The 16,106-nt window shown below is 42.2% G+C and overlaps 1 protein-coding gene across 3 annotated transcripts in view; it reads left to right on the forward strand.

Moving 5' to 3' along the window:
* COL5A3 (collagen type V alpha 3 chain) overlaps window positions 1-14,912 on the forward strand; it is a 222,702-nt gene extending 207,790 nt beyond the window's left edge. For 2 of the 3 annotated variants that reach the window (XM_040414912.1, XM_040414913.1), the window contains 3 exons: window positions 6,707-6,775; window positions 6,931-7,164; window positions 10,445-13,047. In XM_040414912.1, coding sequence (XP_040270846.1) covers window positions 6,707-6,775; window positions 6,931-7,164; window positions 10,445-10,591 — 450 coding nt within the window. In that variant the 3' untranslated portion in view covers window positions 10,592-13,047. Of the gene's footprint in view, window positions 1-6,706; window positions 6,776-6,930; window positions 7,165-10,444; window positions 13,048-14,897 lie in introns of those variants that run through there. The other variant, XR_005775675.1, reaches the window with a different exon arrangement.
* The last annotated feature ends 1,194 nt before the right edge of the window (window positions 14,913-16,106 follow it).

The following is a 16,106-nucleotide window of genomic DNA, read 5'->3' on the forward strand; positions in this document are numbered from 1 at the left end:
CTGTTTTTATTTTCTGATTGTACAATTTTTTTATTTTATAGCCATCTTGCCTGAGCTGTTCTTAATAGCATTTAGAAAGCATTAAGAAAACTACTTTACGGCAGCCCCATGCTCCATAGACACAATGGTCAGGAGGGGACCTCGTTGACTTCTAGGGGAGACTTTTCTAGGCTGCATTGTACAAGGGAAGAATAGATAAGATGCGATATCACCTATTGTGAATGGTGGATCCTGCCTGTAATGATGTCACCTCTGTGTACAGATAAGCAGATAACTACAGAGCAAGAAGTGGGGCCTATTGTTAGGCTTAGTGGCCAGTGCGAAAACTGCAGGATATTATGGTTTTTTGTTTAACCACTTAAGGACCACAGGTTTATACCCCCCTAAAGACCAGGCCCTTTTTTACAAATCGGCACTCCACAACTTTAGCGGTTTATTGCTCGGTCATGCAACTTACCACCCAAATTAATTTTACCTCCTTTTCTTCTCACTAATAGAGCTTTCATTTGGTGGTATTTCATTGCTGCTGACATTTTTACTTTTTTTGTTATTAATCGAAATTTAACGATTTTTTTGCAAAAAAATGACATTTTTCACTTTCAGTTGTAAAATTTTGCAAAAAAAACGACATCCATATATAAATTTTGCTCTAAATTTATTGTTCTACATGTCTTTGATAAAAAAAAAATGTTTGGGTAAAAAAAAAAATGGTTTGGGTAAAAGTTATAGCGTTTACAAACTATGGTAGAAAAATGTGAATTTCCGCTTTTTGAAGCAGCTCTGACTTTCTGAGCACCTGTCATGATTCCTGAGGTTCTACAATGGCCAGACAGTACAAACACCCCACAAATGACCCCATTTCGGAAAGTAGACACCCTAGGTATTCGCTGATGGGCATAGTGAGTTCATAGAACTTTTTTTTTTTTGTCACAAGTTAGCGGAAAATGATTATTTATTTTTTTTTTTTTTCTTACAAAGTCTCATATTCCACTAACTTGTGACAAAAAATAAAAACTTCCATGAACTCACTATGCCCATCAGCGAATACCTTGGGGTGTCTTCTTTCCAAAATGGGGTCACTTGTGGGGTAGTTATACTGCCCTGGCATTCTAGGGGCCCAAATGTGTGGTAAGGAGTTTGAAATCAAATTCTGTAAAAAATGACCAGTGAAATCCGAAAGGTGCTCTTTGGAATATGGGCCCCTTTGCCCACCTAGGCTGCAAAAAAAGTGTCACACATCTGGTATCTCCGTATTCAGGAGAAGTTGGGGAATGTGTTTTGGGGTGTCATTTTACATATACCCATGCTGGGTTAGAGAAATATCTTGGCCAAATGCCAACTTTGTATAAAAAAATGGGAAAAGTTGTCTTTTGCCAAGATATTTATCTCACCCAGCATGGGTATATGTAAAATGACACCCCAAAACACATTCCCCAACTTCTCCTGAATACAGAGATACCAGATGTGTGACACTTTTTTGCAGCCTAGGTGGGCAAAGGGGCCCATATTCCAAAGAGCACCTTTCGGATTTCACAGGTCATTTTTTACTGAATTTGATTTCAAACTCCTTACCACACATTTGGGCCCCTAGAATGCCAGGGCAGTATAACTACCCCAAAAGTGACCCCATTTTGGAAAGAAGAGACCCCAAGGTATTTGCTGATGGGCATAGTGAGTTCATGGAAGTTTTTATTTTTTGTCACAAGTTAGTGGAATATGAGACTTTGTATGAAAAAAAAAAAAAATCATCATTTTCCACTAACTTGTGACAAAAAATAAAAAATTCTAGGAACTCGCCATGCCCCTCACGGAATACCTTGGGGTGTCTTCTTTCCAAAATGGGGTCACTTGTGGGGTAGTTATACTGCCCTGGCATTCTAGGGGCCCAAATGTGTGGTAAGGAGAATTGAAATCAAATTCTGTAAAAAATGACCAGTGAAATCCGAAAGGTGCTCTTTGGAATATGGGCCCCTTTGCCCACCTAGGTTGCAAAAAAGTGCCACACATCTGGTATCTCCGTATTCAGGAGAAGTTGGGGAATGTGTTTTGGGGTGTCATTTTACATATACCCATGCTGGGTGAGAGAAATATCTTGGCAAAAGACAACTTTTCCCATTTTTTTTATACAAAGTTGTCTTTTGCCAAGATATTTCTCTCACCCAGCATGGGTATATGTAAAATGACACCCCAAAACACATTCCCCAATTTCTCCTGAGAACGGAGATACCCCATGTGTGACACTTTTTTGCAGCCTAGATGCGCAAAGGGGCCCACATTCCTTTTAGGAGGGCATTTTTAGACATTTGGATCCCAGACTTCTTCTCACGCTTTATGGCCCCTAAAATGCCAGGGCAGTATAAATACCCCACATGTGACCCCATTTTGGAAAGAAGACACCCCAAGGTATTCAATGAGGGGCATGGTGAGTTCAAAGAATTTTTTTTTTTTGGCACAAGTTAGCGGAAATTGATTTTTTTCGTTTTTTCTCACAAAGTCTCCCTTTCCGCTAACTTGGGACAAAAATTTCAATCTTTCCTGGACTCAATATGCCCCTCAGCGAATACCTTGGGGTGTCTTCTTTCCAAAATGGGGTCATTTGTGGGGTGTTTGTACTGCCCTGGCATTTGAGGGTCTCCGCAATCATTACATGTATGGCCAGCATTAGGAGTTTCTGCTATTCTCCTTATATTGAGCATACGGGTAATGAGATTTTTTTTTTCCGTTCAGCCTCTGGGCTGAAAGAAAAAATGAACGGCACAGATTTCTTCATTCGCATCGATCAATGTGGATGGAAAAATCTCTGCCAAAAAAAGAAAAAGGAGGGGAAAGGCGTCTGCCAGGACATAGGAGCTCCGCCCAACATCCATACCCACTTCAGCTCGTATGCCCTGGCAAACCAGATTTATCCATTCACATCAATCGATGTGGATAAATAAATCATTGCCGGGATTTTTTAATTTTTTTTATATATACAAAGTGTTTGCCAAAGTATATGAACACCGCCACCTCCTCAGCTCATATGCCTCGGCAAACGTATCTTTTACTGCAGAGGAGAAATCTCGTCTTGCAGCGCCGCATACACCGACTTGCGTGTAATCTGACAGCAGCGCAATGCTTCTGTCAGAATGCACATCAGTGCTGCAGCTAGTCGATCGCTTGGTCCACCTAGAAGGTAAAAAAAACAAAAAAAAACAGGCCGCAACGCAATAAATTTATTAACATTAACTTTAGAGAACATTAACTTTTATAAACTTTTGAAACAGAACAATAACTTTTTTGCTTACCGGTGATTTTTTTTTTGTTTTGTTACCTTTATAGGACAAACCTCTCCTTCCCCATGGGACAATGTGCAAAGCGCAAATCGCCCAGAGATGTGGCGAAGTACATTATGCACTTTGTCCCAGGTGAAAGGAGAGGTTTGTGGCAGCTCTGTGTGAAAGAGCCCTAATAGCCCTGTGTGCCTGTCCTGTGTCACGCGATCCCTACACTAATAGTGTACCTGAGTGTGGAACTTGCGGAAACACTCCCCTATGCATAGGGCAGGCTGGTCAGGACAGTCAGGACAAAAAACGGTGGTGTCACGCCTTATTCCAGCCCTGCTGCAGACACGACATCTTTTTCTTGGGGAACGTTGAGTTGGGGTACCAGGATAGACAGACGGGAAGTGTCTGCCATGTAGCCGGCTCACTACATCAGGGCCTTGGGGCACGGACCCTCCTGGATACAGGAGTTCCGAAATGATCTCTTCCTGGAATTTTAGGAAGGATCCCGTTCTCCCAGCCTTACTGTAGAGAACAAAACTATTATACATCGCCAATTGAATTAAATATACAGACACCTTTTTATACCAGCGTCTGGTGCGTCGGGAAACTAAATAGGGAGCCAACATCTGGTCATTGAAGTCCACCCCTCCCATGTGAAGGTTATAGTCATGGACAGAGAGGGGTTTCACAATGACTCCAGTTGCCCGTTCAATTTGGACAGTCGTGTCTGCGTGAATGGTGGACAGAAGGTAAACGTCCCTCTTGTCCCTCCACTTCACCGCGAGCAGTTCTTGGTCACACAAGGCAGCCCTCTCCCCCCGTGCAAGTCGGGTACTAACGAGCCGTTGGGGGAAGCCCCGGCGACTAGGTCGCGCGGTGCCACAGCATTGAATTCCGACTAGATGTAAGTGCCGAAAGAGGGCCACGCTTGAGTAAAAATTGTCCACGTATAAGTGGTACCCCTTGTGGAGTAAGGGTGACACCAAGTCCCAAACAATCTTGCCACTGCTCCCCAGGTAGTCAGGACATCCGACCGGCTCCAGTTTTGAGTCTTTTCCCTCATAGACCCTAAAACGATATGTATAGCCTGGGGCCCTTTCACAGAGCTTATACAGTTTGACCCCATAACGGGCGCGCTTGCTGGGGATGTACTGTTTTATGCCAAGGCGCCCGGTAAAATGTACTAGGGACTCGTCTATGCAGATGTTTTGATTAGGGGTATACGCATCTGCAAATCTGGATGACAAATGGTCTATGAGGGGCCGAATTTTATGGAGCCGGTCATAAGCAGGGTGGCCTCTTGGATGACAGGTGCTATTGTCCGTAAAATGCATAAAGCGCATGATGGCCTCAAAACGTGCCCTAGACATTGCAGCAGAGAACATGGGCATGTAATGTATTGGGTCTTTAGACCAATATGACCGCAATACATTTTTTTTTGTTAGACCCATGCTGAGGAGAAGGCCCAAAAAATTTTTTAACTCTGAAACGGTGACTGGTTTCCACCGGAAAGGCTGGGCATAGAAGCTTTCCGGATTGGCGGTAATAAACTGTGTGGCGTAGCGGTTGGTTTCTGCCACAACTAGGTCATGGAGATCCGCGGTGAAGAACAGCTCAAAAAACTGAAGGGCCGATCCTAAATGAGCCGTCTCCACGCGAACTCCAGACTGGGCGGTGAAAGGGGGCAATACGGGTGCGGCGGAAGCAGGGGAGTGCCAATTGGGATTTGCCAGCACCTCTGGGAGACTAAGGGTTCTACGGGCCTGTGAACGCGGTGGCTGCGACAGGGGAGTTACTGCACGTGCCACCGTACCAGCTGGAACTGCCCTTCTGGTGCTCGCCACTTCACCAGGGAATACGGCAGTGCTGGTAGAAGGTCCAGGATGTGCTGCGTTGCTGGTGTATGCCGCACCATAAACAAGATCAGCGCTAGCACCACTCTGCTGCAAATGAGGCTCATCATGCAGGGTAGGCAGAACCCTGACATGGGATCGGGTACGTCTGGCCGTAGCAGGGACCTCTACCTCGTCATCCTCACTAGCGGTTAGAGTGCCACTGCTGTCTACAGGTTCATATTCTGAACCACTGGATTCAGCGGGTGAGTCGTCCCCATCGCTTTCATCCATCAGGGCCAGAATCCTGTAGGCCTCTTCAGCGGAATACCCCTTGTTTGACATTTTGGGTTCACTAAATTTAGGGGGTATTCCTCTGAGACTACCCAGGAAAAAGAGCAAACCTACCTAGCAAAAAGGAGTGCTTGCGAAGTAAAGCTGCGACCGCTAATAAAGATCCAAAAAGCTCAAAAGTGATCTTTATAGCGGCGCAGCGATTTTACGGTGTTTTTGCAGTGATCAGAAAAAAAAAATTCTGTCACTGCGGTGGGGCGGACTGAACGCAAGTGTGCGCACAAGATCAGGCCTGATCGGGCGAACACTGCGTTTTTTGTAGAACCTAAGGTGACCCTAATGTACTTATATGTATCTGATTGCGATCAGTATTGATCACTTACAGATACTATATAGTACTAGTGCTGATTAGCGACAGCGATGACGCTAATCAGCGACTAATCGGTGACTGCGGTGCGGTGCGGTGGGCGCTAAACTACCTAACAAGTGGCTAACTAACTGGCGGTGATAAGGGACCCTTACAGGGGGGGTGATCAGTGACAGGGGGTGGACAAGGGGGTGATCAGGGTGATCAGGGAGTCTAATATGGGCGATCAGGTGCTAAATAAGGGGTTAAATAAATGACAGGGTAATGTCTAATGTGTAGTGTGGTGATTTGGTGCTACTTACTGAGCTGCCTGTGTCCTCTGGTGGTTGATCCAAGCGAAAGGGACCACCAGAGGACCAGGCAGCACTTATATCAGACGCTATTTTCAAAATAGCGTCTGATAAAAGCATTTCATTCGTCCATTCAAAAATCTACAGCCTGCCAGCGAATGATCGCGGCCGGCAGGCTGCAGAAGAACTTGTGCACTATGCGTTCCTGTGAACGCGCGCTCCTGTGTGCGCGCGTTCACAGGAAATCTCGGCTCACGCGAGATGACGCCAATCGGCGTTAGCGTAGCCTGGGGGAGCCGCAGAGATGACGCCTTTCGGCGTTACAGTAGCGGTAAGTGGTTAAATATAGACATTGACATGGAAAATTAAAAATATCACCAAAAATTCTTAAAAAATATGTTAAACATAAAAATGTGATTTAAGCAATAGGACATTTTCTGATGACACATTTCTTTTAAAAGCATAAATCACAAGTTATACTGAATGTTTTTCTACAAAACTATTGATCAATCTGCTCAGCTCCTCCTGCTCTGTAACATGTGAACATATCTGAATTTAGACTATAATGTCCCCTTTGTTGTTTTCCTTGGTTTCGTGTCCTTGACACCCAACATAAAAATTTGTTTAACCTCAATCTGATTTTTGTTCATTTCTCACCAGGTAAAAGTTGCAGCTTGGAATAAGGAAACCCCAGGGGGTTGGTACAGCACTTTTAAAAAAGGAAAGAAGGTAAGTGATTCCTATTGCAGAATGCTTTCACAGACTTTACAATATACAGACTTTACAATATATTTCAGAATGCTTTCACAGACTTTACAATATACATATCAATTACAACATTTTTGTCACATTGCATCTTTTTTTTTTTTATACGATTCCCACAGTTCCAGTACATTGATGCAGATGGTAATCCCGTCCACGTTGTCCAGATGACGTTCCTCAAACTACTGAGTGCTGTGGGCCATCAAAACTTTGTCTATAGTTGTCAGCAGTCTGTGGGATGGTTTGATATGACAAAGGGAAATCATGACCGGTCGATAAAGCTGAGGGCAGACAATGAGGAGACGCTCTCCCACAGCCGTACTCCACAGCTAAAAGCCTTATATGATGGGTGTCAAGTGAGTATTGGAATCCAAAAACAGCAAGTTATGCAGATCATATAGACAGTACAAAAATTAATAAATCGTAAATTTTACCTAAAAAAAAAGGCTGTATGTAAAGACTTGTATGGGGTTGAAACAACAAAAAACTTTTTTTTTACAGCTACATATACTGCTGATATTTCTCTCAAGAAGTTTGAAAAATAGTCTGGTCCTGTGTTAGGCAGTAGAAAACTGGTTTATTGCTCTCAATAAGGCTACATTCACACGAACGGGAAAACTAGCCATGTAATGGTCATTTTTGTAACGCCATCACATGGCCGTTTTCAGAATCAGTAGAAGTCTAAGAGGCTATTCACATGGACCCCATTGCAATCATGCGCCCGTTTTTAATGGGTATTTAGAAACGAGTGCACCAGTCTAATGGCCATTAAAACGGGTAAAAGTGCTTTTCAGGAGTTGAAAATAATGTAATAAAATAACTCATCCACTTAACCGTGAGGGAACACTCGGTCTGCACTGGAGGGAGAAGGACTTGAGGCTCCCAGCAGCGTGACATCACGACTCTGGGAATGTCAGGTCCTGCTACCTTTAGTACAGAGCGAGTGTTCCCTCGTGTTCAAGTGGATGAGGTATTTTTTTTTGTTGACCCAGCAGAATGGAGGGCAATATTGGAGCAATATTTATACTGGAGAGCTCTGTTTGGGGCATTTTATATACAGGTGTCACTGTGGGGGGCCTTTTAAATACTGGAGTCACAATGGGGGGGGCATTATAGACACTGGGGGCACTACGGGGGGATTATAGATACTGGGGGCACTACGGCGGGGATTATAGATACTGGGGGCAATACAGGGGGGGTTATAGATACTGGGGGAACTACGGGGGGATTATAGATACTGGGGGCAATACGGGGGGGTTATAGATACTGGGGGAACTACGGGGGGATTATAGATACTGGGCGCAATATGGATCTATTATTTGTACTGGGGCACTGTGGGGTGTATAATATATATTGAGGCACCGCAGAGGTTCAGATGTTCCAAAATAAAAAAAAAAAACATTCATCCGTCTTCATGCAAAACAGCCATTGAAAACAGACAAACGGACAGAAAGTACAGGTGAAACTCGAAAAATTTGAATATCATGCAAAGTTGATTTATTTCAGTAATGCAACTTAAAAGGTGAAACTCACATATGAGATAGACTCATTACATGCAAAGTGAGATCTTTCAAGCCTTTATTTGTTATAATTTGGATTATTATGACTTACAGCTTATGAAAACCCCAAAGTCACGATCTCAGGTACCCCTTGCTCAGGGTGTGTGGATTAATTAGCTGACTAGAGTGTGACACTTTGAGCCTAGAATATTGAACCTTTTCACAATATTCTAATTTTAAGTTGCATTACTGAAATAAATGAACTTTTGCATGATATTCACATTTTTCGAGTTTCACCTGTAGATGCACACATGAAAGCCGAATGGCCATGAAAAGCTGACAGGGTGTCTGTTTTTAATAGCCATTCGTGTGAATGCAGCCTAAATGAAAGAAAATAAGGCTAGTTTCTGTCACGGATGGTGTTGCAGAAAGCTGGAACTTATAAATAAACATCCGACTGGCTTGATCCCAAACTAAGGAGCATATGGGTGAGCCCTATAAAACCCCTGGAGCTCTCCCTGACTGCTATGCCCATGCAAAGATCTTTATGGTAGACGATTGCATGCCCTCGTACCTTATACTATGTGACACCTGAAAAGCCTATAATAGTGAGGGGACACGACCACCGGCTCCCTGCACTTAATACGGACGGAGTCAGGGTCACCTACAATCAAGCGAGCAAGAAACACAAATAAAGGAAACAGACTTATCTGAGGAATCAGGAGAAGGAACATCCAGCAGTGAACAACTCATCCAGGAAGAAGTATAAACCGCAAAGTGAGGCAGTATGGGAGGGAATATAAAGGGAGACAATCAGTGCAAATAGATGACAGCTGGGAGAAGGAAAGGAGATGAGAAAGTGAAACCAAAACAAAGAACATCATACAACAGGTACAGAAGAACGTCTGCCAGACCTTCTCACAGAGCTGGCGGTGACAGTTTCACACCACAATTAAAAGCATTTCACAACACCATTAAAAGTTTAGTCTATCCGGCATAGCCTGAAATGGCCGTAGCACTGCCAGACCTTGTTGACTAAAACGGGACCCGGCAGTGACCAAGGCTATGCCTTGTACTGGCTAACAAACGTAGAAGCAATAATACATAGCAAGCAACAACTTAGGTCTCTTATGCCTTCATTACTTCTATTTTTGTTAGCCATTAAAAGGTATCAAACCTGCAAGACTCTTATTTTGATTCTCTAAATGAAAGCAATAAACCAGTTCTCAGGAACTTAAAATGATCCATACAAATTCAAGTTTGGTCATAACTTCTGGAAATCAAAAGTTATAGGGCTATATTTCATCTTAATCTGTTAAGCCTATTTTGACATCATGGACTAAACAGCCATAGGCTGTTTGCATTGTACCCACCTCCAAAACAGCCTAGGGCAGCGCTATAGACCACCCATTTGTGCCAGTGACGTCACCAGGCTCAGTGTTAGGCGGAAGTCTCTGCCTAGCATAGTGATATGAAGCCCCTTACGTTATGGGCAGTAAACATACAGACCTTGCACTTCACGATGCAGCGAAAGGCAAGGTGGAGCATTGGAGCAAGGAAACGCTCCAATGCTCCTCTCATAAAAAAGCTTATATCCAGATTCAGCCCTGAACCTGGAGAACTCATTTAAAGGATGGTCTCATGAAAAAAAAAAAAATCTATTATGTATTATATACACACTATAGAGGGAATCCACCACTGGAGACCCCTCTCTAAACCAGAATGGAAAGCCACTCTGTGTTGCTCCTGTTCTACATTATAAGCCTTTCTTGAATTACAACTGAATGGCTGTCGTGTAATGATATACTTCTCATGCAGAAACTTTGATTTCCCTGGCTTCCTACCAGGGTGTCAGAGTTACTTTTTTACCCCTCTAGTGGTGGATTTTTGAAAGGGGTTGTCTCTTATTAAACAAGCCCTTTGAAACGATCCATGCATTAGCTTGATGATGGCCATAACTCACAGTGTCCTTCTGAAATCAAGTCATGGGGCCATATTTCTTTTTGCCCAACTGGACCATTAGTTGAGTTTGTCTCTAGGATTCATTACTAATTTATATTGCAAACCATAAGAAAGATGTTCAACAGTCAACACAGAAATCAAGACTCATATCTTTTGTTTTATCTTGTTATTACAGTATCGTAAGGGTGTAGAGCGAACGGTGCTTGAGATCAACACCTATAAGGTAGAACATCTACCCCTCAGGGACATTGCTGTGAGTGACTTTGGAGAAAGCAGTCAGAAGTTTGGCTTTGAGCTGGGGCCAGTCTGCTTCAACGGCTAAAGAAATACACAAATTAAAGACGCCCAGATCATTCTGCTCTTCCAGAAAAAGGAAACTGAGTTTCATGGCCAATGAACTAGGAAACTTCTATTGGTCATCAATCACAAAGATTCACCCATGTGTTTTTGTTAAATTTTTGTTATATATTTTTGATATGTTAACTGCAGGGGATTCTAGATGTGTGTTTCCAGTGAGGGCTCACCCTTGTAGGGTTACAGTATGGGGATAATTATGGCTCCAAAGATCTTGATGGACTACAGACCACCATATTTTAAAGTGGAAAAAGTCTGCGGCACAGTGGTCACTGTACAGTACTTCAGTCATCTTTGGGTATATGTGATTACTTCTGCTCACGTTACAGGATTGTGTCTCCCCAAACATCAGAAGCACTCCTGGGTTTTGCACTGGAGTATAATCATCCAATCAGGATGTTTCTTTTGATGCCCCAGTCACAGAACTGGTTGCAATAAAGTGATTCCATCATCTTCAACCATCAGTCATACACTGAACAATTCCTCCTTCCAATCTGACCATGAGAATTTTATGTTATAACCTTTAATATGCATTGTATATCTAATTTGAGATCCCAAATCTGCAAAAGGTTTAATAGGTTAGTGATATCTACCTCACGTACAAGAGATTGCTTTTGAGACTCACCATGCGAGGAACTGGTGTCACTAACCATATTGACATAAATGTACTGTATATTTTGTGTATAGTTTTTGAACCCCATATTAGCCTTCAAAGATGAGCTCTGTGTATTAGGGTAAAGCAAAAGATGGATAAATTGGATGCACAGAGGTACTTGGTATGTTCTAGACCTAGCAACATCACCAGTCACTCCCTTAACCAGTTTGCACAAAAGGGGTCATTTGGTGCTCAATCTATAGACAAGACCTTGTTTGGTTAAGGTTAGGTATCACTGCCCAAACTATGTGGGTAAAATGGTGCTTTAATGGACTCACTTAATATGAACAATAAACTTCTCCAAAGACCACCTCTTTGAAAAGACAAGCCTTAATCTACATTTTTAATAGTATAATTGCTTTCTTCTTTGAGAAGGCCACCCTCCAGAAGACAAATTCTACTGCAAATTTGGGTGATGGTTTCAAAAGGGTCTCACAGTATCACATGTCTCATGTGAGGCTTGCCTACAGGACATTTAAAAATAACTTTAGTTCAAAATTGAAGGCGACGTAGTAGACGAGCAGGACAAAATGTTGGCCACCAAGGTATAATAAAAAATGTCTAAAGATAAAAAGCAAAGTAGAAGAGAATTATGTGTTTCTCTACCTAATATTCTATGCATTAAATCAGCATGTATTTCACTCATCTGTTCAGTAAAGATCTGAATACTACAAGTAAAGTTAGCATGTATGCAATAAACATTACTGATGGAGGTTAGAAGCCAGTCCTGGAAAAGAGTTAAGACTTTTTCTAAAATAATTTCAAGTGTATTAATTACCAACATAACAAAAACGGGCAGCCATTGTATGGATACATCAGTATTCCTAAAGTTGATTCCTATGAAATCAGACGTGGTGACCTCAAGCCAAGGTGTCCACCTCAGTGAACTGTTGGCTTTAAGTTCCAAAACTATATGTGTGATCTATAAAATGATGAGTGGGTATCCACTCATATATAACAATTTATTTATGAAGCAGTTTGTGAACGAATGCAATATATGTAACTAATGGAGAGACAGGACCTATGGGCAAGCAAGATATTGCTTACAAGTTCTGTCCCCTTTAATGGTGCTCTATAGAAACAGAATTCTAGCTTTATGTAAGAGAACTACGCCTACCATATTCATTTTAAGAAGACATCTGAGGATACATTATGGACTCCAGCATTGTCTACTGAGATACTTCATGATATAGATCTCACTACTTAAAAAAATGCTAAATGGGCTTCTTTCTCAAAATGTATATTGAGTAGACTTGTGTTAGCAACCAGGATCAGTAAGTTCTATGTACAAAGTGCAGTCACCATCTGCTGTCCATAGTCCTCGATCTTTGGTGACTTGGGGAAAGCCATTGAGTACAGGCCATTAAAAGTTTAATAACGATGACCTATGCCCAGGATAGGTCATCAGTGTCTAATCAGTAGGGTCCAACTTCTGGCACCCTTGCAGATCAGCTGTCTCAACAGGCTGCAACGCTCTGGTGGGTGCCACAGCCTCTTTTAGGCCAGTGACTTCATGTTCATGGATCCTATTCAAGTGAATGGGGTTTAGCCACAATACCAAGCTCATCCACTTCCAACAGATGGCACTGACCTTGGTAACCTGTTAGGAGGCAGTGGCACTCACCGGAGTGCCACAGCCTCTTCAAACAGCTGATCAGCAGGGGTGCCGGGTGTTGTACCCCACCAATTAGATAATGATGACCCATACTGAGGATGATTCTCCCATGACCCATAAAGCCCCCACAAATATTGGGACAGTAGTGGGGTATCCATAGTGGCCGTACAAAGGCTCAGAAACACCAACATCTTAACTTCAGATAATTGATAGAGATATCTGTTTACCCTATCTGATGTGGCTGTGCATGGTTGACTTTTACTTCGATATCAAACATCTTTAGGTACTGTAGATGTACTGAACTACTGCGCTCATTTTAGAAAAAAATTAATGAAAAAGTTGAACCAAAATACTGATTGTTTCCCTTTTAAGAGGATGCCGGTTTTGAATGAGTTGTCGCTAAATCACGTGATCCTGAAAGCTAGTACTGTGATTGACTCTGCTGCCTCGTACTGAATAGACCACAGACCACTGTCTTATCTTGTTCCACGATTAAACATGTTGTTACTAATTACTGAACAAAATGCAAAAATGTTTTGGTTATTTTTTTTTTTATAAAATAAAACAAACGTTTTATATGGTGCTAGAACGATTATACCAAATCTGTATTATAAGAATAAAAAAAAGACTTTAAATTAAGGTTTCATGACTGCTAATGTGTGACGTGATTTCTAAAGCCCTATTCACATCTGCTTCTGAGGCTTTTTTTGGGAGTCTCTATTACAGATTCTACCAAAGTTGAAGGGAAAAAATAGCGATGTATAAATAAGTATTTTTCCAGACAAAACAATGGACACCATGCCAGAACACAACAGAACTCATCACAAGTCATCGGGGGTTCATTGGGGGTCAGTGTTATACTGTACACCCTAGCTGAGCACTATGGAAGCCACAATGCATGTATCAACACAGCCGTTAATGCAGTTCATTGGTGAGGACCACTAACAACATATTTTGACTAAGAACAAACTAAGGGGCACATTTATTAAGACCGGCGTTTTAGATGCTGGTCTTAAAAAAAACCTAACCTGGCAGTGGATCCGCTGTAGTTATGTAGGGGCACCGGTCTCTACATAACTTTGGTGGATCCACCGCCGCTTCTAAATGTAAGTCAGCTTCCAAGCTGTCTTACATTTAGACCATTTTCTACGCCTAAAACAGGTGAAGAAAATGGTAACTGAGACGGCCTGCCAGACCATCTTCTCCCCCGCCAACACCATGTCCACTTTTTTAGACCTGGCGTGAGCGGGAAGAAGTTGAAATCTGAGCCTGAAATACGCCTAATTTAGGCGTATTTCAGCTTAATAAATGACTTCCTAAATTTTTGTCATGGTTAACGGCAAATTCCACCTGGAATCAAATATAAGCCCTTGAGAAGAACAGGAAATGGTAACAATTACAGTTTCGACAGAATCCTACTTCAGGACCCATGGAAGTCAAATCTGCCTGGTTATGGACTGATACTCTGAGCTCTATAGATATTAGTGAACTATCCATGGGATAGGTCATCAATATCAGATTGAAGGGATCTAGAACCAGGCAGTCCCACCAGTGAGCTGTTCTCAGCAGTCACCGGCGCCTGAGATTACATAGAAGACGGAGCTGAAGGCACGGCTATGTTCACTGTGTAGTGGCCATGCCAGGTTGCTGCAGCTCGGCTCCCAGTCAGAACCAGAACAGCAGAGCCCAGATAGAGCTGTGGTGTTTCATACAACAGTCTTAGTAAGGTCCAGTGGAGTAAGATGTCGTATATTTATCGAGAGGGCCATGCATAATAGTACATTTCTTCTGCTGTCTCAGCACCCGAAATTGAAATACACATATGCTAGAAGCTGCTGTAGGTTTCATAAATTACTCTTACTTTCTGGAGTAAATTATTGTAAATGTGGTGGCCCCGTCCCCCTAATGCCTGCAATTGTTAATGCCGCCCTTGGCAAGCCCTGGCAGCACAAATACAACTGTGTTGCACAGAGTTGGCAAGATAATTACTTCTGAACTATTGAGGCATCAGGATTAGGCACATATATTTGCGTTTGCATATTTTTTATGTCCGATAACCCATTAAACAAAATGAGGTGACAAACCCTAAAAGATCTATAATGCCTGCCATTTCCGGATGCCACGTTTGAAACTGCAATAGGAAAAAAAACATTATAAGAAATAAGCCAAGACTTTTTTTTTATTTTGCCTGTAATTACTAAGGATGTTTTAATTGTAGATTGTGTGAACGTTCATTAAGTAGAATGTATCACCAGAAAATGACATAATTTCAATCAGGTTTATTAGTTTACATTTCTGTGATTGTTTTTATGTGACTTCGTGTAAAATAAAAACCTTGAAATATTAATGTTTTCACACTAGCCACAAGAGCAGTCACCATACTCTGACATTTCTTGTTTTCTGTAGCTCACTTGTCAGCTTTGCTGTATGGATTAGGTCAAAGTGAGCAGAGTCATCTCGTTATAACTAGAGAGAAGGTGAGTTAAAGGCAGCTTTACTGCATATTAGAAGTCTACATATGGCAGGATAGAAACAGTATACAAACAGATCAAACTCAGCATGCAGCTCCCTTTTTACTCCCTGGGGAGGGAACAGTAATTCATAATTTCCTGGAGAATGCAATAATCTATAACATTTCTCCATCAATAAACGCCCATTGAATTCAGCTGCCATAAGCAGGCCATACACATTACATGTACAGTATGTTGGCCAACTCTTCCCCAACAGCAGATGTTGGAGGAAAAATAAATCAGGCTGTTGAAGTTCTACATGTGTGATCCTTTTGCTTTCCGGATTTAAGCTACCACTAGAGCAACATCTTACTCCACTTTGGCTACCCAGAACCTAAGCACACTCAACCGAGCCAAGCATTATTTTTTATGGGGAGGGAGGGTCGGCTGACTTAGCTGCAGGCAGCTATAAAGCGCACACACCCTCCTGCACCGTCTATACAGGACAGATGAGAAGTGGGTGTTTCCAATATGGCAGTCCCAAGGAAAGTTTTTAAAAGCTAAAATATAAATAGCTAAAACATTTTTTAAAAATATGAAACCCACTATTTCACTTCCACAAATGTAAATCTAATAAGTTACACATTTCCTTTAATTTAGGCAACAAAGTGATACAAATCCTCAGAAAGTGCCACAGGACTGACGTAGAAAGCTTCTCATATTACACCCCATGGCAGAAAACACTGTCCCATCTGCACACCCC

Source organism: Bufo bufo, chromosome 1, assembly GCF_905171765.1.
Source record: "Bufo bufo chromosome 1, aBufBuf1.1, whole genome shotgun sequence".
NCBI classification, from domain to species: Eukaryota; Metazoa; Chordata; class Amphibia; order Anura; family Bufonidae; genus Bufo; species Bufo bufo.